At 45.8% G+C, this 24,118-nt stretch overlaps 1 protein-coding gene across 4 annotated transcripts in view; it reads left to right on the top strand.

Moving 5' to 3' along the window:
* The window catches only part of ablim3 (actin binding LIM protein family, member 3), a 47,071-nt gene extending 27,222 nt beyond the window's left edge, over positions 1-19,849 (top strand). Inside the window, exons 6-23 of one of the 4 annotated variants that reach the window (XM_030368864.1) lie at positions 1-5; positions 4,606-4,693; positions 5,119-5,177; positions 5,372-5,443; positions 6,868-7,029; positions 7,483-7,512; positions 7,948-8,074; positions 8,813-8,908; positions 9,525-9,575; positions 12,316-12,432; positions 13,481-13,551; positions 13,919-14,087; positions 15,624-15,653; positions 16,377-16,432; positions 16,963-17,029; positions 17,313-17,320; positions 17,429-17,509; positions 18,200-19,849. The exon at positions 1-5 is cut by the window's left edge and continues 89 nt beyond it. In XM_030368864.1, the coding sequence (XP_030224724.1) occupies positions 1-5; positions 4,606-4,693; positions 5,119-5,177; positions 5,372-5,443; positions 6,868-7,029; positions 7,483-7,512; positions 7,948-8,074; positions 8,813-8,908; positions 9,525-9,575; positions 12,316-12,432; positions 13,481-13,551; positions 13,919-14,087; positions 15,624-15,653; positions 16,377-16,432; positions 16,963-17,029; positions 17,313-17,320; positions 17,429-17,509; positions 18,200-18,313 (1,403 nt within the window). In that variant the 3' untranslated portion in view covers positions 18,314-19,849. Of the gene's footprint in view, positions 6-4,605; positions 4,694-5,118; positions 5,178-5,371; positions 5,444-6,867; positions 7,030-7,482; positions 7,513-7,947; positions 8,075-8,812; positions 8,909-9,524; positions 9,576-12,297; positions 12,433-13,480; positions 13,552-13,918; positions 14,088-15,623; positions 15,654-16,376; positions 16,433-16,962; positions 17,030-17,312; positions 17,321-17,428; positions 17,510-18,199 lie in introns of all 4 variants that reach the window. The other 3 variants (XM_030368867.1, XM_030368866.1, XM_030368865.1) reach the window with 3 other exon arrangements.
* Positions 19,850-24,118: the final 4,269 nt, after the last annotated feature.

Below are 24,118 nucleotides of genomic sequence, written 5' to 3'. Positions count from 1 at the left end.
TGGAGGTAAGGATGGAGATGCGGCCTGGCAGGGGAGACAGGAGATCTCTGGACGGATCGCCTGGAGTTACAAACAGGAAGGGAGGATGGACCTAACGGAGCGTAGAGCATACTGTAGAACAGATTGGAGATGGCGTTGATTATATAATGACTGGTTTATCGTTTTGTGTCAAAGCAGATGGTCCGTTTATCCAAAATGACAACAGTGAATTTGTGTTATTGGAGTGCCAGACATATTTTTTAAAAACAACAAAAGCGACAAAAATTGACAGCGACCAACATTTTTTTGTCACTGCCACTAAAATAATCTACGTAATTTACAATGAAATCCTTCCAAGGAGCCTCAAGTGTTAAAAAATCAGGCTGAAACTGGGGTTTCACCTGCACATTAAGTCCTTCTAAAGTCCTTCTGAGGCATCGTGCTCGAGGATAGCAGTAAGTGGTCTGCTGACATGAAGCCTCACACTCAAGTCCCCACACAGCAATGGTCTGAACACCATGGTTTACACCCTGCTGTGCTTGAGGGGGAGTGAGAGTCGAGTTACAATCGACACGATGATACAAAGGTTGCTTCTCTTTCAACTACTTTCCTCCAAACATAACTAAACATCTTCAAGTCGTGTCAAATATCGACCGATTATCAAGATGCGTGTCGGTCCTGTGCAGTTGCTACAGGGGATGGTAAGGTTTGTTAACGACGTCAAGGCCATAATTAACTTACTGTGAAAGAAGTTGTGTCTCTATAGGCCAGTACAGACAAGGCCACATCTTGGAGCACACAGGGAGGGGGACGGGGTGGTGGAGGGGGTGGTGGTGGTTGGGGTGGGGGGACACGGACCTGCATGGGCAGAAATGAAGACCCAGGAATTGAATCATCACCACCACTGAAGGAAGGAGAGAGGCTGTCTGACATAGATCAAAGTGGAAGGGTGAGGGATTAGGGAGAGCTAGATGGAGTGAGAGCTATGAGAGGGAGAGAGACAGAGAGAGAGAGAGAGAGAGAGAGAGAGAGAGAGAGAGAGAGAGAGAGAGAGAGAGAGAGAGAGAGAGAGAGAGAGAGAGAGAGAGAGAGAGAGGGTGAGAGAGGGTGAGAGTGAGGATCTGTCAAGAGAAGTATAAAAGCACACTTATAAGGGGGTTTGCTTTATGTTACGCTGAACCATCAGTGAAAAGAGATAGAAGTTTGTGTGTGTGCGTGCGTGTGTGTTTGTGTGTGCGCCTGTCTGTGCGCCTGTGTGTGTGTTTGCCTGTTTGTGTGTTTATGTGTGTGTGTGTGTGTATTTGTCTGGGTGGCATTTTTTATGGATATAGGAAGACGAAAGGGGGGATAACACCGGGACAGGTGAAAGCTAAGAAACCAGGGAATACAGAGAGGTTCTCAGATTACTCACTGGTAATGGTAGCAACTGACAGGAGGCCGTGATGGTAGTGCAGTGCTTTGTGAAGCCCAGCAAGGGACCAGAACTCCTCCCTCTGGGAACCAAGACACGAAAGGGGAGGACAGAAATGGAGGCAAAACATCATGATTTGCCTCTTGTGAACAACTTGATGATCCATTTACTTCCCACACAAAGACACACGCACACACACACACACACACACACACACACACACACACACACACACACACACACACACACACACACACACACACACACACACACACACACACACACATGCACACACACACATGCATACACGTGCACTCCTCGCAGTGAGTGTATGCAGGTCCCTCATGTGATTGTATTGCCTGTGCTTGTCAGAGTGTTGTTGTTCATGACTGTCAGGGTTTCTTATGAAAAGAAACAAGCAGTGTTCACTGTGGTTCAAAGAAGAGGAAAATGCAGAACAGAGGAAGGATTCAGAACGGAAACAAAACTGAAATGCTGTGGATGTCTCTTTTTTCAACACCGAAATGACAAGTGGTCGGGTCAGACATGGACAAGGGGATCAATGCAATTCACTTTGTTTTATTAATCCATTTCTCAGAACAATCTAAAACGATTTTAACGGCAGATACAGATGCAACGCTATGCTATAGATTTGGATTGTTTTCAAAACAAGCTTCTTCAGAGAGAATTTTTTAACTGTCGCGGAGAACATCATGCTCTCTTCTTGAGCAACGCTCTCCCTGCAGACAGTGTGGATGTGAATCAGGTCCCATGTTGAGACTCCTGTTGACAGGGAGGGTTATCATGGCAACGTCACTGACGAGTATCCAGTACAGACACGGTACGACGAGACCAGGGCCCGCGGAGGAATGCTGTCAGGGTTTAAGAAGCAAAACAAGAGGAGGCAGAATACAAATCCAGACAATTAGATATATAATATAATATAATATAATATAATATAATAATGGCCTGTGGAAATAACTCTTTCTATGCTCATCCTGAGGACTCTTGCTGTGTGTGTGTGTGTGTGTGTGTGTGTGTGTGTGTGTGTGTTATCCATTTTACAAAACTTTACAAAAACAATTATAATGGTTTTATGCCATTTTGCGAGCGTAAGAGTGTGTGTGAGTGCGTGCGCACGCACACGTGTCTAAAACATATGTTACTCATGAAGTTTTGAAAGGAAAATACAAATAGTTGTGTGTGTGTGTGTGTATGTGATTTTGTGAATGTGTGTCTCATCATTAGGCTCTCCAGCGACACAGAATCCAGTCCCTATACCGTCCAGTGTGCCAGAGAATACCACTGGAGCCTCTGTCAAAACTCTTTAGACTCAGAGGTGGTCACTTTAATGAGAAGAGCAGAGGGAGACGGAGACATGAAAGGGGGCGAAGGGAGACAGAGAAGACAGGAGATGGAAGACGGAGAGACAGTAAAGAGTATAGGGGAGACTTAATTTCCGGCCTATATCGTTTACACGGTAGCTGAGGCAGCCTATTTATACCGACCAAGAAAGTGGGGTCCATTTTAGCGGAATCGAACCACCGTCGTAACCCGACCACGGATGAGAAAAAAGAGATGGTTTGCAGCAGATCAACCTACAATGTGAAGAGAAGCCATCGATAGGTTAGCCAAAAATTTGTTGCACTGCAGTACTACAATTTACAAACGGGTCAACAGATAGTGAATAATCTTTGAGAAAAAGCCTTCAATTCCAGCCAATCACATAATCCGTCCACAATCGCAAAGGTTTTGTGTTACCTAATGATACCCTATCGATGTACAAATCAAGGTGAAATATTATGCATACAGCAATAAGTTAACACGTTGAGCCTCTGCACCACCATCTGTTCTTCACACACACACACACACACACACACACACACACACACACACACACACACACACACACACACACACACACACACACACACACACACACACACACACACACACACACACACATACATGCACACGCACACACTAGTGTGTATGAGTAAACCTATGCAGCCTCTAGTTGGTGGATGATGGGTATTGCCCATTTCCCAGGACATGTATCCCACTTTGGTGCCCTTCCCTCTCGCACCGACGCACAAACTCTCTCTTTCTCTCTCTGTTCTTCCACCCTTGCTCTTGCTCTCTCTCTCTCTCTCTCTCTCTCTCTCTCTCTCTCTCTCTCTCTCTCTCTCTCTCTCTCTCTCTCTCTCTCTCTCTCTCTCTCTCTCTCTCCCTCTCTCTCTCTCTCTCTCTCTCTCTCTCTCTCTCTCTCTCTCTCTCTCTCTCTCTCTCTCACACTTTTTATTAAGCTCTGTTGTTCACTTTCTCAGTGTCTCTCTCCTTCCCTCTCTTTTGTTTCATCACTCTGTTGATTCTGTTGTGTTTTTCTCCCACCTTTCCGCGTAGTCTGTTTCTGACCTTCACACACACATACACACACACACTTGCACAAACACACACACATGCACACACACGCCTAATGTGATGTCAATGTTACTTACAAAGGAGCTCTCTCTCTCTCCCTCTTCTCCCCTCCTCTCTCTCCTCTCCTCCCCCATCCTCTCCCCACTCTCTCGCCTTTCTTCTCTCCTCTCATTTCTCTTCATCTCCTTTACCCACTCTGTCTCCTCTCCCCTCCTCTCCTGTCCCCTCCTCACTCCTCTCATGTCTTCTGTCACCTGCTCTCCTTTCTCTCCTTGCTTCTCCCCACCCTCTGGCCTCATCTCCACTCTCTCCACCTCCTTTCCTCCTCTCCTCTCCTCCTTTACTGCTTTCCTCCCCTCTTCTCTCATCCCCTCTCCTCTACTCTGCTCGACTCTCCTCCCCTCTCTCCCCCTCTCCTATACTCTGCTCCCCTCTCCCCTCCTCTCCTCCCCTCTACTCTTCTCTCCTCACCCCTACTAACCTCTCCTGTACTCTGCTCCTCTCTCTGCTCTGCTCTCCTATGCTCTGTCCCCCTCCCCTCCCCTCTCCTCTCCTCTCCACTCCTCTGTTCCCCTCCTGCCCTCTCCTCTAATCTGCTCTCCTCCTCTACTCTGCTCCACGTTCACCTCCTCTCCTCTCCTCCTCTCCTCCTCTCCTCCTTTCCTGCTTTCCTCCCCTCCCATCTCCTCTCCCCTCCTCTGCTCCCCTCACTTCTCCTCTCCTATTCTCCCCTCCACTCCTCTCCTCCCCTCTCCCCTCCCCTCTCCTCCCCCTCTCTTTTTAATCTGTGTTAGGCTGGAGGGAAGCACTACCACCCAACCTGTGCTCGTTGCTCTCGCTGCAACCTGATGTTCAAAGAGGGCGAGGAGATGTATCTGACAGGTACTAGCCCTCTCATCCACATGCATGTCTCTATCACTATCGATCTCTCTCTCTCCCTCTCTCTCTCCCTCTCTCTCTCTCTCTCTCTCTCTCTCTCTCTCTCTCTCTCTCTCTCTCTCTCTCTCTCTCTCTCTCTCTCTCTCTCTCTCTCTTTCTTTTTTCCCTCATCATTTTAGTTTGATCCTTTGCTCTATCACTCTCCGCCTTTCTTTTATTTTTCATTTTTCCTCTCCACTCTCCCCCTCCCTTCCTCTCGTTATCTCGCCTTCTATCCATCTCTCTTTCTCTTGCTCACTTCCTCTCACTCTATCCTTTCCCACTTTATTTTCCGCCGTCCTGCTTGCTCTCTCTGGCTCTCTCACCCTTTCTTATTCTCTCTATCTCTTTTTCTTCTGAATCTGGCTCTTGTCCCTCTACTGTTTCAGGAAACGAGGTGTGGCACCCGTTGTGTAAGCAGGCTGCAAGGGCCGAGCGGAGACTCAGGGTGAGAGCGAGAGAGAGAGGATGTCAATCAAATTAAATCTCGGATGTTATTATGAGTGATTCCAATCCCCCTGTGTGCTTTATTTCCCTCTCTCTCACATTATTTCCTTCTTTCTCCTTCTCCCTCCCTCTCTCTCCCTCTCTTCCTCTTTCTGAATCTCTTTCGCTCTTCCTGTATCTTGTTCCCTCTTGCAGCACAGGCGCCTATCAGAGGCCTCCATCTCTCCACCGGGCTCCTCCATTGGCTCACCCAGCAGGGTGATATGCGTGAGTTGGACCTATCGTATTGCAAGCTTCGTTCACGTGATCCATTGCTGGAGCACAGACAAGCACTTTGCCAAGGAATGATTGGTTAACAACCAAGACGCTGGTGTACTCTGTATCATAGGCCACTACGGTGTACTGTTATCAACAACTCACACACACATCATATAAATGGAAGCTTATTGAAATATTTCTTCAATATTCCTTCCTACAATTGGAAGGACGATTTATCATAATCATATATTTTCTTCAAACGATGTAAAGGGTGAAGAGATATTGTCTTCCACAAAGCCAGGAAGGATCGTCCCTTGATTTGTGGTTATTTCCTCCCTGTGCCAAAGAGTCCAGATTACATTTATACCAGTTGTTGAGCTATCGATTAGGGCTCAATAACAAGAGCCACCGTGCATTACAGGGACAATAGATCTCGCTTCGGGGCATGTCTTCTGCCTAGGTCACTAGCTTTCCACTGCAGAGCTGGACGGGTTCCACGAGACCACAGTGCACGGCCAAGACATGCTGATGTTGAGCCTTGCTGTTGCTGCTACTTGGCCATATTATTAGCATGTATGGAGCTGTCCGTACAGCCGTCTGCCCTGACCTGGTCCGGTCCGGCCAGGCCCTCTGCTGCCCACACGCCCTCTGCTCACATCACATAATCAATGACCTTTCTGTTCGAGATGATGGACGAGTAGAAAACGCTGTGTGAGCAAGTGTGTCTTCCACACTAATCTCTGCCCTCGGTGGGGCCCACCTCTATCTATAACTCTCTCTACCTGTCTCTCTCTGTCTACTGCTAGCTCTTTACCTCTCTCTGCCTCTCGCTCTATCTCTCTACCACTTTATCTTTTTCCATCTGCAACTTTCTTTCTTTCTTTCTATATATATATATATATATCTTCTAGCTCTCCCTCTTTCTCTTTCTACTCTCTCTGTTTTACACATACAACACACGCCTAGCTTGCACTTACATCCCCCCCCGCAGACACACACACACACACACAAGCACACACACACACACACACACACACACACACACACACACACACACACACACACACACACACACACACACACGCCGACAAGCAGCTGAAGGTCAACCACTGATAATGCAGTGTGAACATGGGGTTTGGATGTGGGTGCACGTGTCATGCCTGCATGTGTGTATGCCCGAGTGTGCGCACAATTGTGCACGTTCAGCTTTTTTTCGGTCTCTCACTGTGCTCACCTCTGCACGATCCACCGGTTGTTGCAGCATGCACGCCTATGCATCCTCCACCCTACATACTGTGTGGCTAAACCATTCTTCAGTACGGTTCATGTTCAGTGTTGTTGTCTCTGTCTGCTGTGTGTGCGGTGGTTGTTGTGGTTGTGTGTGTGTGTGTGTGTGCGTGTGCGTGTGTATACGAATGTGTCCCCCTCTCTAGGCCAGATTGGAGAGTCAGATTCTAAATTATAAGGACTTGGCCGCCCTGCCCAGGGTCAAGGCCATATACGAGAGGCAGCCGGATCTCATAGCCTCCGCTCAACAGCCGCACCACAGATACATGTCAGAGGATGACAGGCTAGACACTTACAGCTATGGGGAGGTACTGCTGCCCACACACCCCACTGCTCCCCGCCGCTGGGCGGCAGACTCATGTTGTTGTTGTTGTTGTTGTTGTTATCGCTGCTGGCTAGAAGTGGTGGGAGTCGCTTTTAGGGGCGGGAAAACCACCAGGAACCCATTAACTCATCTTGGTGTTTGGCTATCGTGCTGTGTTACCTTTTGGTGCGTCCTGGGTGTAATGTTATTTGTAAATCTTTCGCTGTGCTTTTTGCAATGCCATATTTTGGTGAAGGTAAAGCCAACAAATTTGATTCTCACCTTTTGTATTTGTGTAATGTTTATAAAAAAAACGAAATTACTGTCATATTTACAAATACCCCCAGGATGTGGTGTGGTGTAAAATTTGTGTTTAATTTTACTAACCCTGACACATTATAATTGTATATAAACCCCAATCCATTTAACAACACCTCTTCTCTCTTTGTTCCACTAGTCCCTTGGGACTCTGTCTCCGTGTTCCCAGGTAAGAATCTCAATATAATTGTATTTAAACGGGGTGGTTATAAAACCAAGCAGGTCTTTCATAGTTTCACCATCCATGTGACTATCCGGGCTGTTGTTTATGTGCCTCTTGCGAGTCCCAGTTGTGGTATAAAAACCAAATTGCCACGCTAGTCCTGCCGGTTTCCTATGGGGATAAACATTGGCAACGACGCAGCGAGCAGAAGTGTCGCGCTAGTTTTGATGTGCTCACTGGGGGTCATAAATGTGACATTGAGTGTTTACCGGTCCCCATAAGTCATCCGCCACTGTTGTGTGCGCGTGCGTGCGTGCGTGCGTGCGTGCGTGCGTGCGTGCGTGCGTGCGTGTGCGCGTGTGCGTGTGCGTGTGTGTGCGTGTGTGTGTGTGTGTGTGTGTGTGCGTGTGTATGTGTGTTTGTTCGTGCGTGCGTCATCAGGACTACGACAGCCCTGATATGAAGCAGAGAAGGTGCTCCAGTCCGGGATACATCGACTCGCCAACGTTCAGCCGCCAGGGAATGTCCCCCAGCATGCCTCGCTCCCCACTTCACTACGGCTACCCCGGTGCGTCAAACCTGGTCACGTGACCCCAGAAACCTATGGATCATCACGGGCCGCGTTCCAGAGCAGCTTCGCTTAACAATTGGAACACACCCGTGATTGCTTGAGAGCGCTAGTGCTGGCAGTGCATGTAGTGTACTCGTTTTGAGATTATTGCATCTGGGATAAGGCTCTGGTACTTATTTATTATCTAGAACCATTTGTTATTCTGATACATTTCTTATCCAGTTTAACTTATTCATATCTCATTCCAAGAGTTTCCTCATTAAAATGCTCCAAAAAACATTAAAAGAGAAAAGAAAATGTCCACCTCATCGTTTGGATTCGGAACATAAAGCAAAGCACAAAACAAGTATTTATTTTGATGATGGTGGCCGTACAGCATTTGTACATTTCCTGCTGATTCCGCCAATATTTTGATTGGTTTAGTTTTCCACAGATTTCTAGTGCAGCAGCCTTCCATGTTGCTATAGTATACAATCTTTCAACATCCCCATTTCTATTTGTTATGATATATTTCACACGTTTGTTTTAGCATTGCATTAAAGATATCTGTTTATTGCTATAAAGAATACTCTATTTGGACCAATATTGTTCATGTTTATTACATGTAATGAAATACTGGAAAGACATTGTGTATTTTAGTATGAGATGTATTCGTGGCAGTAGCTGTTTTCATTCCACTATTCTTTTCTTCGTTGCCATTGCTCTTTGGCTCTGATTGGCTGTGGCTGGACACAGGTTCTGAAAGTGGGAGGAGCTCACCTTACTATGGACAGGATGGGCGGTCCATCACCCCTACCATGTATCAGCCCCCAAAACACTTCCACGTCCCAGGTAGAACCCTCTGTCGCACCCAAAAAAGACTGCCAAACAATCTCTCCTGTCTTAGCATTGCCTTAACCATATCACACATGCTAATCATTGAGAGATTATTTTTGCCTGACAATTGTATTCAAATGTTTAGGGTTAGGAAGAGTGGTGGGCTGATGTGAAGCCATTTAGTTAAACGAACCATGATCCCAACTCCATTCATTCTTCACTTTAACCTACTGTCCTCCCCCATTTGCCCTTTCCCAACCCCCAAGTCAACACACCCAAGACTCACATCTTCCTGCTTCACTTTCCTCCACCTTCCATGTTTCACCAATCCACCCTCCTCTCTTGGTCTCTCTGTCTCTGTCTCTCTCTCTCTCTCTCTCTCTCTCTCTCTCTCTCTCTCTCTCTCTCTCTCTCTCTCTGTCTCTGTCTCTGTCTCTCTCTCTCTCTCTCTCTCTCTCTCTCTCTCTCTCTCTCTCTCTCTCCCTTTCTCTCTCTCTCTCTCTCTCTCTCTCTCTCTCTCTCTCTCTCTCTCTCTCTCTCTCTCTCTCTCTCTCTCTCTCTCTCTCTCTCTCTCTCTCTCTCTCTCTCTCTCTCTCTCTCTCTCTCCCTCCCTTTCCCTCTCTCTCCTCAGCAACAGGGGACCCTAACCTCTACAGGAAGCCGCCCATCTATAAGAAGACGGGTACAGTGCAGTTAGCCCCGCCTTAGCCCCGCCCCTTCGTCGTCCATCAGTGTAGCCGTGCTGTGTTTGAATATTTGATAGATGCTTCAAGTGACCTATTGATGTTTCCCTTTCCCGGCTCATAGTGTAATGAACTAGAATCGATGCTCGGTTTATTGGCCAAATAAAACCTTAATTAAATAAGATAAATAGATATTGATATGCTAAGAGTAGCCTACATACCATAGATGCAATATAATTGGCTTAGAGCTTGGCTGGTTAGAAATTGTAGTAATAATGTTACGTTCAAAGTATGTGCGTGTGCTGGAATGAGATCAGTGGGTGTGTGAGTGTGTGTGCGGTACAAGCATGCGGAGACATGGGCTTGTATTTGCCATTTAATAATATTAATAATGTAGTAAGCTCTTGGATGGTCGGATTCAAGAGGTTGGTTGTGAAGTGAAGTTTACACACCGGGCGGATCAGTCCCTGAAGAAACACTGATTACTAAGAACTCAGGACTTCGTTATTTCAATGGCTTAACTTTTTGCGATGATTTCCTAGGGAATATAAAAAAAAGGGCTATTAGGCTTACAATGTACTATATGGGATTTAAGCGTTTCGTTTTTTTTTTGCAAGAACCTCAATAGCCAATGGCTGATGAATAATTGGGATTAGCGAGATTTGCTAAATGGACAGTTTTGAGGGTAATTGAGGTTGCTACCACACCTTCATGGATTACTAAGGAAGGATTTAAGGATTTTAAGGATTTTAGGAATAAAGTTTTTGCTTAAACTCATCCTCCTGACGAGGGCTTTATGCAGAAACATTATTCCTAAAATAAGATGGTCAGGTGTTATCTTATTAAAGGTTTTTTGAAATATGTTATCCAATTGGCTAATCTTTCATTTGACCTCATATTAGGAACTACAGCAAATAGATTGGTGGGATCTTTCTGTCTCAGATGTAACCCTGCATGCTATTGCTATTGTGTCACTGTTGATGGTAATGTTAGTGGTCAGTGTAAACTGTGAACCTGTGTTAACGTTGTAATTCATGTTTACATTGCAAGCCTTTGGTTCGGACTAAATCCTACTCTGTCGTGCATGTGTGTGTGTGTGTGTGTGTGTGTGTGTGTGTGTGTGTGTGTGTGTGTGTGTGTGTGTGTGTGTTTGCGTGTGTTTATGTGTGTGTGTGTGTGTAAGTGGTCAAACTAGCAAGGACCCGATGATTAAGTTCATGATTCCGAATAAAAATAAGGAAGAACAGACCATTAATGGAACCGACCAATAGGAGGATCAGGAACTGACCACAATGTTGTCTCATGAGAAGGTCGCGTGGCCTGTAATAATTGGTTTTATTACGACATTGGCATTCACCACACATCTTGGCATCCGTATTATTGATCCCTGCGCTTCTCAGAAGCTAAACCATTCAACTGATATTGATCATCACTCTCTCTTGTCTTAAAGCTTCGGATGACACATGTATGGCACATGCACAAAAAATACAGACACACACTCACACACACAAACATAGCTGAATCCTATCAAATGTAAAACGAACCAAAGGCTTGAAATGTACTAATAAGTTAAGACATGTTTGCTGCCTTGGTGCAAAATATATTCATTTTTCATAACGTTCAATGCACATTTTTGTTGAAGCGTCTCTTGGTGTACCATATGGGTCTTGACTCTCCCACTAACCGTCATTCGACAGTTGCTCCAATAACATTTCCCTTTTATTCCACCCCTTCTTTCTTTTTTGAATGCTTCCAATCCCTTTAAAATCCTCCCTCCATCCTCTGCTCCACACACTACCCTGTAAGTACCCACCTCCTGCTTCCCTGCTTCCTGTCCGTCTGTCCATTTGTCTGGGTCTTTCTGTCTGTGTGTCTACATATTTTGTTTGTTTGTTTGTTTGTTTGTTAGTTCCGATGTGGCCGGTCCCCTTGGCAGTGTGATTTTGTGTGTGCGTGCGCGCGCGCGTGTGTGTGTGTGTGTGTGTTTGCGTGCGTGCGTGCGTGCGTGCGTGCGTGCGTGCGTGCGTGCGTGCGTGCGTGCGTGTGTGAATGAGTGTGTGTGTGTGTGTGTGCAAGTGTGTGCATGGGAGTGTGTGTGTGTGTGTGCATGTGTTTTTGAATGAATGGGTGTGTGCGTGCATGTGTGGGTGCGTGCATGCATGCGTGTGCGTGTGTGCTGTGCAGTGTTTGGGTGACTGGTCTTCTGTAGTGCCAGCCTCGTGGGAACGTCTGGCATCAGTGTCACACGCATCGTGTTTATAGGAATTCAATGGCTGCTGGGTTGGGTTTAGCATGGCTAATAGAGCTAGCCAAATGGGAAGCAGTTAGCCTCCCATTACACTGCATGTCTCCCCGCTCCATTGACTTCCTCTGGCTGCGAAAAATATCAATACTCCCTCCTTTGACTTTGATTTTAAAAACTGCATTTTCTTGACTAACCAGAACTTCATTCCTGTACATACTCTTACATACACACTGCTCCTATGTACACATATACACGTGTTTATATTGTTTGTTACTAATAGAGATCATTCAATGATGTAATCCAATTTATCTTTGAACAAATAACCTGCCTTTTCCTTCCTTAGCACGCAACACTACCTCATCCTGAAAGAACTGAAGCTCAGCCCGACCTCTGGACCTCACTCATCCATCTCCTCTCCCCTCACTCCGTCACCAGCCTCCTCCCTCACCAGCCTCTTTCCCTCCACTTCTCCCCAGACAATCACCCGGACGCAGCCACTAAAAGCAGGACCAGCGAGGACATCCTCCGATCTTCCAGGCTCTCCACCTATTCTCCAGAGTCCTACGCCCAGTCCGAGTCCGACTACTACCCCTACACCAGTTCACCTCGAAGTAGGTCAACTCAATTGTGTCTGGATAAGCCCGCTGTAGAGCCACGGAGGCGGTCTCAAAGGGGGGCTTCACAGGCCCACTTAGTAGGATAACCCCTAGCTCTTAAGCCCTCTGAAGGGCTTGAGCAAACTCTCCCCCAAAATCCAAAAAAGGGGAGAAACATTGAGAAGGAACACACAAGAGGGATACCTCCTTCCAGGGGTGGTAAGAAGAACTGAAAACCGATGCTCATTGGTTATGTCTCTTCTGAAAATGTGGCTTGCTGCCCTTTGACCTTACCAGGCTGGAGACCATCCTGATCACGTGACCTCACATTCTGTCTCCCTACAAGGTTCAGCCTGGACCTGCTGGACTCGCTGGACAAGCAACTCCTTCAGCCTATCAGCATAACTAAACATGTGAAGGCATCCGGGTGTGCTCTTCTGAACAGCGCACCGTGCACAGTGCAACCCCCTAGTGCACACTCTTGTTGAATAGTTGTTATGGAGTCTATTTCTGCTATAACCGCACTTATGGCTGGGTTTCTCTACTCATGTTGAAGTGACCTACCTTATGTTGCTTCGGGAGACGCCATTAAGGTTGTGCAAGTAGTGGCCTGCGTTAAACGTCATCGACTACAACGCGGTCCCTCATCTGCCCCGATCACTTCGTTATTAGAGGGAAATCGATGCGGGCGGCTGGGGCTCCAGACTGATCTGTGGAGCGAAACAGAATGTGATGTCACGTGATGTCCAGGCTAATTTGACCTCATTACATCAGCACCTACTTTGTTACATTTTTCACTGAGCAAGTAGGGAGGTTGCTTCGTGGAAAATGTGACTATTTTGGTTTGGTTTTTTTACAGTTGCGTAGTCATCTTTTTTTCTTTTCAAATGTCTTTCTGGAATTGGTCTCAAAGTTATTTATTTTTACATGTGTTACTTAACTATTCATCCCGAAGCCTTGCATTACATCCAATGAGTGCTAAGCATTTATACAAGCCAATTATTTGATGAAACTGTGCATTTCTTGTGAATATGACATGACGATGTTCTCTCTTGGCTTTCAGCGTACCGTGCTCCTCGGAGGCGCTTCTCCACAGGAGGAGATGAGGAGACCTGGAATCACGGCCTTCAAAGAGTACGCTCCTTATTATGCACACAATCTCCGCCCTTTAGTTCACTACACTAAGGTCTCCCTCATAAAGGTCCATGCGTAACATCACAGTGCTCTACTTGTCTCTCTCTTCTTTGTTAACTGATTATTTAAATTTGTTATACTTATTTTTCTTTTCTTTCTTATTGTCCTTCCTCTTCCTCTTCTTCTCTCTCTTTCTGTTTGATCATATTCTGTCTCCTATTTGTTCTCTCTCACTCACTCTCTTGCTCTCTCTCTCTCTCTCTCTCTCTCTCTCTCTCTCTCTCTCTCTCTCTCTCTCTCTCTCTCTCTCTCTCTCTCTCTCTCTCTCTCTCTTTCTCTCTCTCTCTCTCCCTCCCCCATCTCTCAGATTGGGAGTGGCATCGGCAGGTTGATCCTAAAGGAGGAGATGAAAGCCAGATCTGGTTCCTATGACAACGACCCCTGGGGCAGTGCAAGGAATTCTCGCAGTGGGAGCAAGGAGACACTCAACACCACGGGCTACGGCTCCACGGCGTACAACAACACTGTCAACGGATGTGAGTATCTCTCTCTCTCTCTCTCTCTCTCGCTCGCTCTCGCTCTCTCTTTTCAGTATGTTCTCAGTATATTCTTCCTGTGTGTGGGACTGGAAGAATATACTCACCATGGTCTGTGTGTGTGTGTGTGTGTGTGTGACTGTAATTGCATATGCCCAGCTGTATTCTGCGGCTAGGTTTTTTGTTTTGTTTTAATGGTCTTCCTTTATATCTTATCTTCTGCCCATTGCAAGGCGGTCGGTCCGTATACGTTAAGAGGTCAGAGGTCAGGGCTGCCTCAGGCACCGAAGGGTATTGGCCTGTGTGTGTGTGTGTGTGTGTGTGTGTGTGTGTGTGTGTGTGTGTGTGTGTGTGTGTGTGTGTGTGTGTGTGTGTATGTGTGTGTATGTGTGTGTGTGTGTGTGTGTGTGTGTGTGTGTGTGTGGGAGAGGGGTAACCTCACAGGTGCAGTTTGCTGAGCCTGTAACCGCCTGTAACAGCCTGTCAGCCACCAGACGTCTGGTCTCACCTTCAGCTGATCATTGTGTTTGCTTTTTAAGAGTCCCATCAACTGTAACACCATATCATAGTTATAAATTCATCCATATAGTTTATTGAGGTGTTCATTTGTTTGTTGATTTATTTACCTCTGTTTCCTGCTAAACATCAAGCAAGGCCGGTGACTGGACAAATAGAGTCAGAGTATTAAGAGTATTTTGAATTAATAATATTCAGGACCTACAGGTGTTTTTCTGTATTGGTGTAGGTCTGCCATTATGGGATTTTGCTATGCAGAAATATCGCGATGCCATTTTTTTGGTTCATTTTTATTTTAGGCTTTACGTTTTTCCCTCCCCCAATTTCAGCTGTCATTCTTCCCCCATCAACTCTCTCTCTCTCTCTCTCTCTCTCTCTCTCTCTCTCTCTCTCTCTCTCTCTCTCTCTCTCTCTCTCTCTCTCTCTCTCTCTCTCTCTCTCTCTCTCTCTCTCTCTCTCTCTCTCTCTCTCTGTCCTGCTTTCTCTTTCTATGTGTATTTATGCATCTGTCAATCTCTATCAACTGGTATCATGACTAGTAAAATGGCTTATTAAATCTGAGCTCAGAGGGGAAGATTTCTGCCACAGAGTTACATGCAGTTAGGTTGGTCCGCCACGGTGCGTGTGCATGGTTGTTTGTGCATGGTTGCGTGTGTGTGTGCGTGTGCGTGGGTGTGGGTGTGTGTGTGTTTATGTTTGGGTGTGAGAGAGACATAGCCGTGTGTGTTCTGATATTTTTGTGCTGCAAATTCCTTCTCTCCTTTTCCATCGTCTGTTTTGAAGTTGCTGCTTCACCACCACTTTGATGTTCTGTCTTCCTAGTGCATGATGGGTAATTACCCAGCCTGCGCGTTTTCTTGAAGCTTTTCAGGCTCTCCCTTAATGAGTAGACTTGACCACACATTATCGTGTTCGATGTTATCATAGCCCAACAGGAATGAAGTTTACTCTCGAGACTAGACAGTAACAAAGATTTTTGTTTTGTGAGTTTGATGAATCCTATCTGTCCTCTCTTTGCAGCTCCCCAAACTCAGTACTCCACCAACAGCGGTGAGTTCTCCTTATTATTGCATAAATGTTCAGACAATTGCTTAAAGAAAAGCGTCAGTTGATTTTTTTTTTGTTTTAATAGGCTTTTAAATTAAAGACCAGCGATGAAGATTGATTGTATATTAGGTTTTATAATGATGGGGTTGTTGAGCTTTTCCGCTGGGAATGCTGAGGCAATTTTCTACTGGTGGACATCGCCATCTTGTGGACGCATGATGTTCCTTCAATCCCTTTAACCTCAACGATAGGACCCCAGCCTTAAAGGACACATTACCAGGGCCGTAGCACCAAATCCTGGGCCCCTATACTATAGGTACTGATGGGCCCCCCTGCGCCAGGTTGTTGACGGGGGGGGGGGGGGGGGGGGTCCGAAGCGATTGTTGACGGGGGGGGGGGGGGGGGGGGGGGGGGGGTGGGGGGGGTCCGGAGCGATTGTTGACGGGGGGGGGGGAGGGACTGGCCGGAAGATAAAAAAAGATATATATATATATATATTTTTTTTTTTTGGTCATGGGCCCCCCCTCTGCCTTGGGCCCCCCCACAACTGTCCCCTTTGTCCCCGCAGTCCGACGGCCCTGCACATTACCATACATTATAGAAACTTTTTGTAATGTTTTTACACACATAGACCTTTCCATCCAACAAGACATGTTCCTGTGGAAGATCTAAGCATCAGTTTTGATCTGTTATCATGAATATATATTAATCTATTCTATTTTCCAGACTATGGCTGTAAGTCAGCCTCTCTTCCTGGATACGGACGCAACGGAATCCAAAGGGTGAGACTGTGTTGCTTCAGTAGAACATCATTAGCTGAATTGATCTCATACAATGTTACGTTATTTATCTCATACATCATACAAAAAACAGATTCTTCCCCTTGAAATGATCAATAATTTAAGAATATTAGTCACGGTGCTGTACTTGAACTGTTGATTTGAAGGCAAGCATTGTGTATCCTTTGCTCTACCTTGAAATTCCACTGAGGTTTAAAAATAATGACTTGTGTGTAACCTTGACTTTTTAACTTTAAACATAAATGAATATGGAATTACCCTGTGATGTTTTTAATTCAAACCGGGCTTCATCAATGACGTTGGTATAAATTAAACCCTCATTAATACCATGCTTAACTCTTTTCCAGGACGTGAGCTCATTAAGTCTTAACGTTCAAGCCGTCTCCACACAAAGCACCATGATAATAGCTATACAACGGGGCAGGCTATTCTTTGTAATGTCCAATATGTCCTACCTTGGTTTAGATGAGGCATTGTGTTGTTTAATTATGGACTGTCTCTGTGTGTTCCAGCCTCAGAGTGCCGACTGCTACCAGTACCAGTATGACTCCAGCAGTGAAGTTAACTGGGGAAGCAGAGGTAATATCTCTCTACAAAACAAATGGTTTGCGGACAATGTCTTAATTGAATGCTTGGAACATTAATCTCCCTCTCTTTTCTTTATTTCTATGCTGGGTCCCCCCCCCCCCTCTCTCTCTCTCTCCCTCTCTCTCTCTCTCTCTCTCTCTCTCTCTCTCCCTCTCCCTCTCCCTCTCCCTCTCCCTCTCCCTCTCTCTCTCTCTCTCTCTCTCTCTCTCTCTCTCTCTCTCTCTCTCTCTCTTTCTTTTTCAATGCCCCTGACTCTTCTATCATTCCTGAACAGAATACCAGGTAGGGTTATCTTGTATTGAGTCTATGTCTCAAAATCTGTCATAAATATAAATATTTTTACTTAAGTTATTTTATATTGCAGTCAGTGATGCATGTTCTTTCCTACAGATTTATCCATATGAAGCACTCATTGTCACCACTAGAGGGCGGAATAAGCTCCCAAAAGACGTAAACAGAGCAAGACTGGAGGTAAGTGACTCAAGGGCTCTTTATGGTTCCACGTTCACGCAACGCAAAGGGGTCACGGACCCCTTACGTCCTTGCAGACCCTCTTTACGTCCACCACAAGGGCCGGCGCAAAACAATAAATGTTTACGACTGCGTCGAAGCGTCTGCGTGGTCATTGCGTTGCGGGAACGTGGGACCATAAAAAGGCCTTCATGATGTACACTGGAAAAAACACAAAGAAATTTAAATGGGTTCCTGTATGAATTAATTTATGATATTGTACATAGTTTTGTAATACAACTTAAAGAAGAGAGTTTTAAAGTGATTAGCTGAGATTCTGTATTTGAAAAAAAGGCTATCGTTGAGGACATTATTTGAACATTATGTCATTTAACCTAAATGTTATTAGGATTTGATCTCATTCCAGACACATTTTCTACCACCTGTGGCTAAAAACATTGTTCAATATTAGAACTCAAACATCCAACATCTTGATGTCATCAGATGTCACACATATCAAAGTCATGTACAATGTATTTATAGTTATGGCGATTAGTTGAGGAACTTTTACATCCCCCAGGCCGCTACTAACTCTGCCATTGTGGGTGTGCATGCCTGCATGCTTGCGTGCGTGCGGGCATGCGTGTGTGCGTGCGTGTGTGCGTGTGTGCGTGCGTGCGTGCATGTGTTTGTGCGTGTGGTGTCTCCCAGCGCCACCTGTCTGGGGAGGAGTTTGTCCAGGTGTTCGGGATGACGGTGGAGGACTTCGACCGGCTGGCTCTGTGGAAGAGGAACGAGCTGAAGAAGCAGGCTCGCCTCTTCTAACCGTGGGCCGCCCCCCCCGGACCAGAGACCAGCCTTACGCCCCCCCCCGCCCTCTCTTCTCCTGGTCCTGGTCCCCCTCTCCGGGGAGCCACCGGGAGGGGAGAGAAAGAAAGAGAGGAGAAAGTGTGCTACACGCCTATTCCACTGCCATGGCTGAAAATCTGTTCAATCTTTTGGAACCAAATTCTGCCAAGCCCAGTCAGGATGACTGAGACACGGACACACTGCAAGAGACACACACACACACACACACACACACACACACACACACACACACACACTGATATACATGCGGGCAAGAGGATGGCCACACACACACAAACACACACGTCATGTACAGACGGAGGGATAGGAGTACATGGTGTGCGTACCTGACCGCGGGAGTGTGTTCCTGGGCATCGTTTGGGTCGCCGCTCACCACTATGACCAGCTTCACCGGCTGAGGTCTCATGAGCAGTAGTCTGTAGGCTGTTGTCGCCCTGTATAAGAGGTGTCGTATCTGTTTTGATAGGGAAGGAGGCGGGGCCTCTGGCGTCATGTGACATGTCATGTGACCACAGAGAGAGACAGAAACAGAGGCAGAGGACCTGTGTCGTGAGCACAGCAGCCACTCCGCAGTCCCTCTTTATTCATATTATTATAAACAAAAAGAAAAAGTTTCTGGCTTTGCCTTATTAAACCTGTTGTAACACTCCCTTTTGTTCTGAGTGTGCAGAACCAGCAAGCTGAATGAATGAATGTATTTGTGTAATTTGAGATGCTGGATTGATGAATGGACCGATGCATGAAAAGAGTAATGGGAGGACGGTTAGATAGATGAATGATCAGACGGACGGAATGCTGGATGCATGGATGGATGACTGTACAAAAGGTTGGCTTGATGAGTGGATGCTTTTGCTTTTCTTTGGATTTGATTTTAGGTGTGTGTGTGTGTGTGTGTGTGTGTGTGTGTGTGTGTGTGTGTGTGTGTGTGTGTGTGTGTGTGTGTGTGTGTGTGTGTGTGTGTGTGTGTGTGTGTGTTTCTCAGTGTGGTGTGGTGTGTGTGTGTGTGTGCATGACATTAGATGATTTGTGTGAAAATGAAAAAAACCAAATGCACTTATGCACAATTTAGCAAAATGACTTCCTTGTTGGTCTCTGGTGAAAATGGAGGGTTTGTTTGTAGATACGGTTGACAACATAACTGATAAGCTAAAATAATTTATAATGGAGTAAAATAACGTCATGAAAAATACTTGCAACACTGTTCCCCTTTAGCCTACCATGTTTTTTAACTCTGACATTACAATAGCATCACGACACGATAGATAAATAAAGTGCAGGTCTTAGAAAGTTTTATTCAGAGCAATTTAAACAGTAGCCATATGTATAACACAACTGTTAATTGTTTCAAATGTTTACCGAATCATTTTGTAGCTTCCGATTGTTTTTCCTTTCAACTTCAGATTAAAATAAATACCCAGGGGTTTGGACTATTTTACTTTATTTTGCTATAAGTTTGACTTTATCACAAAAAATAATAAACTTTGAAACAGATTCTTTCTTGCATTGTAATCCTTTGGATGGTGCCTTCTTCATCTAGTCGCGAGCAGCGTTTAAGAATGCGTGTACACTGCACGACTCGTGTGATTGAGCGTGTAGGCTGCTCTCCAAACACACACACACACACACACACACACACACACACACACACACACACACACACACACACACACACACACACACACACACACAAAACACACAAACACTCTGACGCTCACACACTCTAGGACCCGGGAGTCGAGGACAGTGTCTACAATTGCAGTTCCAATGCTACGCCTGTCAGCCAAGTGGGATAGTTAAGGGCAGCATTGCGACTTCTGCCTGCTTTGTGGGCATGCCCATATAGGCCATGCCAGGTGGTTATGTGTTCCAGTTCCAGAATTAACCGAATTCCAATCACTGCTGCTTCGACACCGCAAACCAGTTAAATGGACAAGGGCAAGAAATGTAAGTTATATTGTTGTTGCTAAATATGTTATCGTGTTCATTGTGATTAATGATATAGTTACGAGAGTATAGTTCAACAACGCTTGCTTTTTTTCTCTCTTTTATCATCATTAAAGCTACAGAACATGAACTTTTGGAACTTTCGAAATTATCTTTTTAGTGCGTCTAATTGAACCCTGCGCACCGACCGCTGCACCCTCTCTGCAGCTGCCTGCAACCTCCGCAACTCCCTGCACCCTCCGCAACTCCGTGCATACCCACTTCAGCCCCCTGCCCCTCGACCACACAGCTGTAGGCCTACCTCCTGTAGGAGCTTTATGCCTGTTTGGAATGGGAAATATCGCAACCACCACAATTTTGAGCCACGGTGATTTATCTCCATCACAGATGCATCTGCAATATCAGAACCATCGCACCGACCCCACCCTCTCCTCACATGTCCTGCATTCTGCCATGTCTTCATCCCGGATGATATAGCAGAATATGAATTATAAGGCGTAGGCCTACATCTTTTTTCTTTTTTTTACTTTCATGTTTCCAACATGTTCTCACTTCTCAACTTGAGAGAATATTCAACTTGGTCCTGGGACAGATCTGCAGGTCCTCCCGTGTGGCGTCTGAGACGCAGAAAACGAAATGTTGACGCATAGTTCGATTGTTATTCCTGGAAGTGAATCTCACTTATCCCTAGTCAAGGAAAATACACAGCAATTGAGACGGGATTAAATCAGTTCACAGCACTGAAGCCGGTAATTGTTGTTTTATACCAGAGTACCACCGGCAGTTGGTTATTTTGTTCAACATCTGTGCTGATTTACCTCCGTGTTAGAGATGGGTGGGCTTGGCTGGGGAGGGGGTTGCTCATAAAACAAAGCTTCACTCTACCAGACAGACAAAGTGACCTCATGGGAAGAACATGAACTCGGGTTTTAGGTGAATTGGAGGATGAAATTAAGTATGCAACTGAGAAAGTTAAAGTCCAACTGACTAAACACAATGGAGTGACTGCATGCGAAGATAGTCTCAAATCCGACTGTCAAAATCGTAGCGGTTGCCATAGCCTACGTCATGGTGTGTTTTTAGAAGAGCTATAAAATCTGTTCCACTGCCCCCGCTGACAGCCCGGCGGGCAGGTACACACATGAAAGCGATTTGGAGGCCAAGGTTTATGGACAGTATTTTACTGTTTAAGACTAGAATGACTTGAGGTGAGGAGGGGAAACGGATACACTGCCTTTATGACCTGCTGATGATGATCATGATGATTTGTTTGCCCCCTCACTCTCTTGCTCTGGAAAAAAAAGAGTAGCAGGACATCTGGAGGTATTGCCGTTCAGTTGGAAAGGGAAAGGGTTTTCAGGGATACTCCTGCTGACTACTATGGGCCAGTGTCAAAGTGTCAAGATTATTTGCTTGCTTGTTTGTTTGTTTGGCTTGCAATCAAGCACTGTCGTTGTGTGTTAGTGTGAATGGTTGAAACACATGGCATTATTTGCCGTTTCCAGGGGGTCACTATTGGTTTTAAGGGGGTCCCACAGTAGATGTATGCATTCTGTTTTCCAAACCTATTTTCCTCCAATGTGTGTGTGTGTGTGTGTGTGTGTGCGTGTGTGCGTGTGTGTGTGTGTGTGTGTGTGTGTGTGTGTGTGTGTGTGTGTGTGTGTGTGCGTGTGTGTGTGTGTGTGTGTGTGTCCGTGTGCTTGAGTAATTGTATGCGTGTGTGACATCCTACACGTGTCAGAGAACAGCTCTCTCAGGAAGTGTGTTGAACGGGACGTTTCCCCACTCGACGAGAGGTCTGGAACTATCTGTAGCTCCGCGTCACTCGTTGAGGGATAACTTCCTCTCCCGTTCCCTTCTTCTAAGCCCTGCACGCCCTCCCGCCCACTCCCCAACAACTCACGCACACATACACACACTGACACACACACAGAAAGTTTTGTTTGGCGCAATCTTCTTGTTGCTAGCTTTTGGTTTGAGCAAGCGGCCATCGACGGCTGACTTTCCTCCCCGGGGGGAGAGTCTTGACTCCTCTTGTATCTATATTTTGAGCCCCCTGATTGGCTGTCGTATAATCCCTTTTTTTTTGCTTTCAGGTTATTTGGGTGCCCTTTGTCCTCGTTGGGATGCTGAAATGTTTATTGTTGTTGTGTCTGTGGCCATCTCAGTCTTGGGAACAAAAAAACAGCAAAAGCAGAAGGTTGTCGCTTGTTGTTTCCTTTGAATGCAATAAAGGTGCTGTACTGGGCAATGCGAGGAATTGCAGTGGCAGCGGTATTAGGTTAGAGCCCTATGTGTCCGCAGGCTTTCTGTAGGCATCCTATCCCTAGAGCCAGTTGCCAAACACCAACCTGCTCCTTAATTGCATATATCGGTATTCAGTGTGTGTCGTGTTGGTTAAATCAGCATCCGTAAATGTGTAGGAGCATTGAGAAGCCGACCATAATTTATACGCTGGGTTATAATTGAATAACACGCATTAATACAATATCTATTTTTTGGGTAATACATTCCATATGATTGGACATTGTGTGTCTAGGCTTGCCACAGTGCTGCAGATTGCTCCTATTCTTTGCCTATTGGTTTCTCATTGGAGCGCACGGATGTGCGAATTGTAACTGCCAAAGCCATAGTGGGCGGGAGAGGGGAGAGGTTTTCCCCTCAGATGAGCATTACAGTGCAGGGATTGTCCCATACAGACTGTGATGAATCATGTATTTCCTGTGTCTGCTTGTCATACAGCCTATGTATAAACGTGGCATACAAGATAGGCCTATTATGGGTTCGTCATCGTCACAGCACAGCAATCCATGAACAACACACACACACACACACTTTGGTCATGCTGGTACAAGTTACTGAATAAACATAAACGGTACCCTCTCTGTGATAGGATAGCTTAGAATACCTCACATTCCACAGTGTCTGTGTGTGTGTGTGTGTGTGTGTGTGTGTGTGTGTATGTTTGGTGTCTTTGTGTGTTTGTGTGTTTGTGAGTGTTTGTTTGTGTGTTTGTGTGTGTGTGTTTGTGTGTGTGTGTGTGTGTGTGTGTGTGTGTGTGTGTGTGTGTGTGTGTGTGTGTGTATGTGTGTGTGTGTGTGTGTGTGTGTGTGTGTGTGTGTGTGTGTGTGTGTGTGTGTGCGTGAATGTGTGTGTGCGTGTGTTTGTGTGTGTGTATGTGTGTGCCACATCTGTGGAGTTAAATTCATGCAAAATTACATTTGATTGGGTTGTAGTGTGTGTGTGTGTGTGTGTGTGTGTGTGTGTGTGTGTTGCTGTTAGGGACTGCCAGAATCTCTTTAATGAATATGTTTAGTTGCTCCACCTATTGGCTTTCTTCTCCTCCACCGACTCAAAGCAGAATGTATGAATAGAAATGTGGTCCTATTTTAGTTGTATTACCAGCAACAGGATAACCAAACGTTGTTGACAAAGGTATAGAGCTTGCAAACGGCCAAATCAGTTTACATTTTAATACATACCCACCACCCTTTGGTTGGGGTTTGTACAGACACCGGTGAATGGAACTGAGATTGATGAGGTATCAAAGCTCGCTTTGTATGTTGGTGAGTCTGCGTTGTACTTGGCGCATAATGTTTAAACATCCACTACATGCCAATAAGTGAGATTAACTGGACCATTCTGCAAAACGACAGGCTGAATCGTATTCTTTAAACACAGGTATGAAAAGACTGACTCTGCATAACAGGGGAACAAGAACTCCCGCGAGGCATGACCAATCATACAATCATCCCTGAGATCCCCCCGGGGGCTTCGCTATTAGGGTGTTTTGAGATGTAGGGGTGATAACAAAGG

This window comes from Gadus morhua, chromosome 10 (genome assembly GCF_902167405.1).
Source record: "Gadus morhua chromosome 10, gadMor3.0, whole genome shotgun sequence".
Taxonomy (NCBI): Eukaryota; Metazoa; Chordata; class Actinopteri; order Gadiformes; family Gadidae; genus Gadus; species Gadus morhua.
This window is presented reverse-complemented; position numbering and strand designations above follow the sequence as displayed.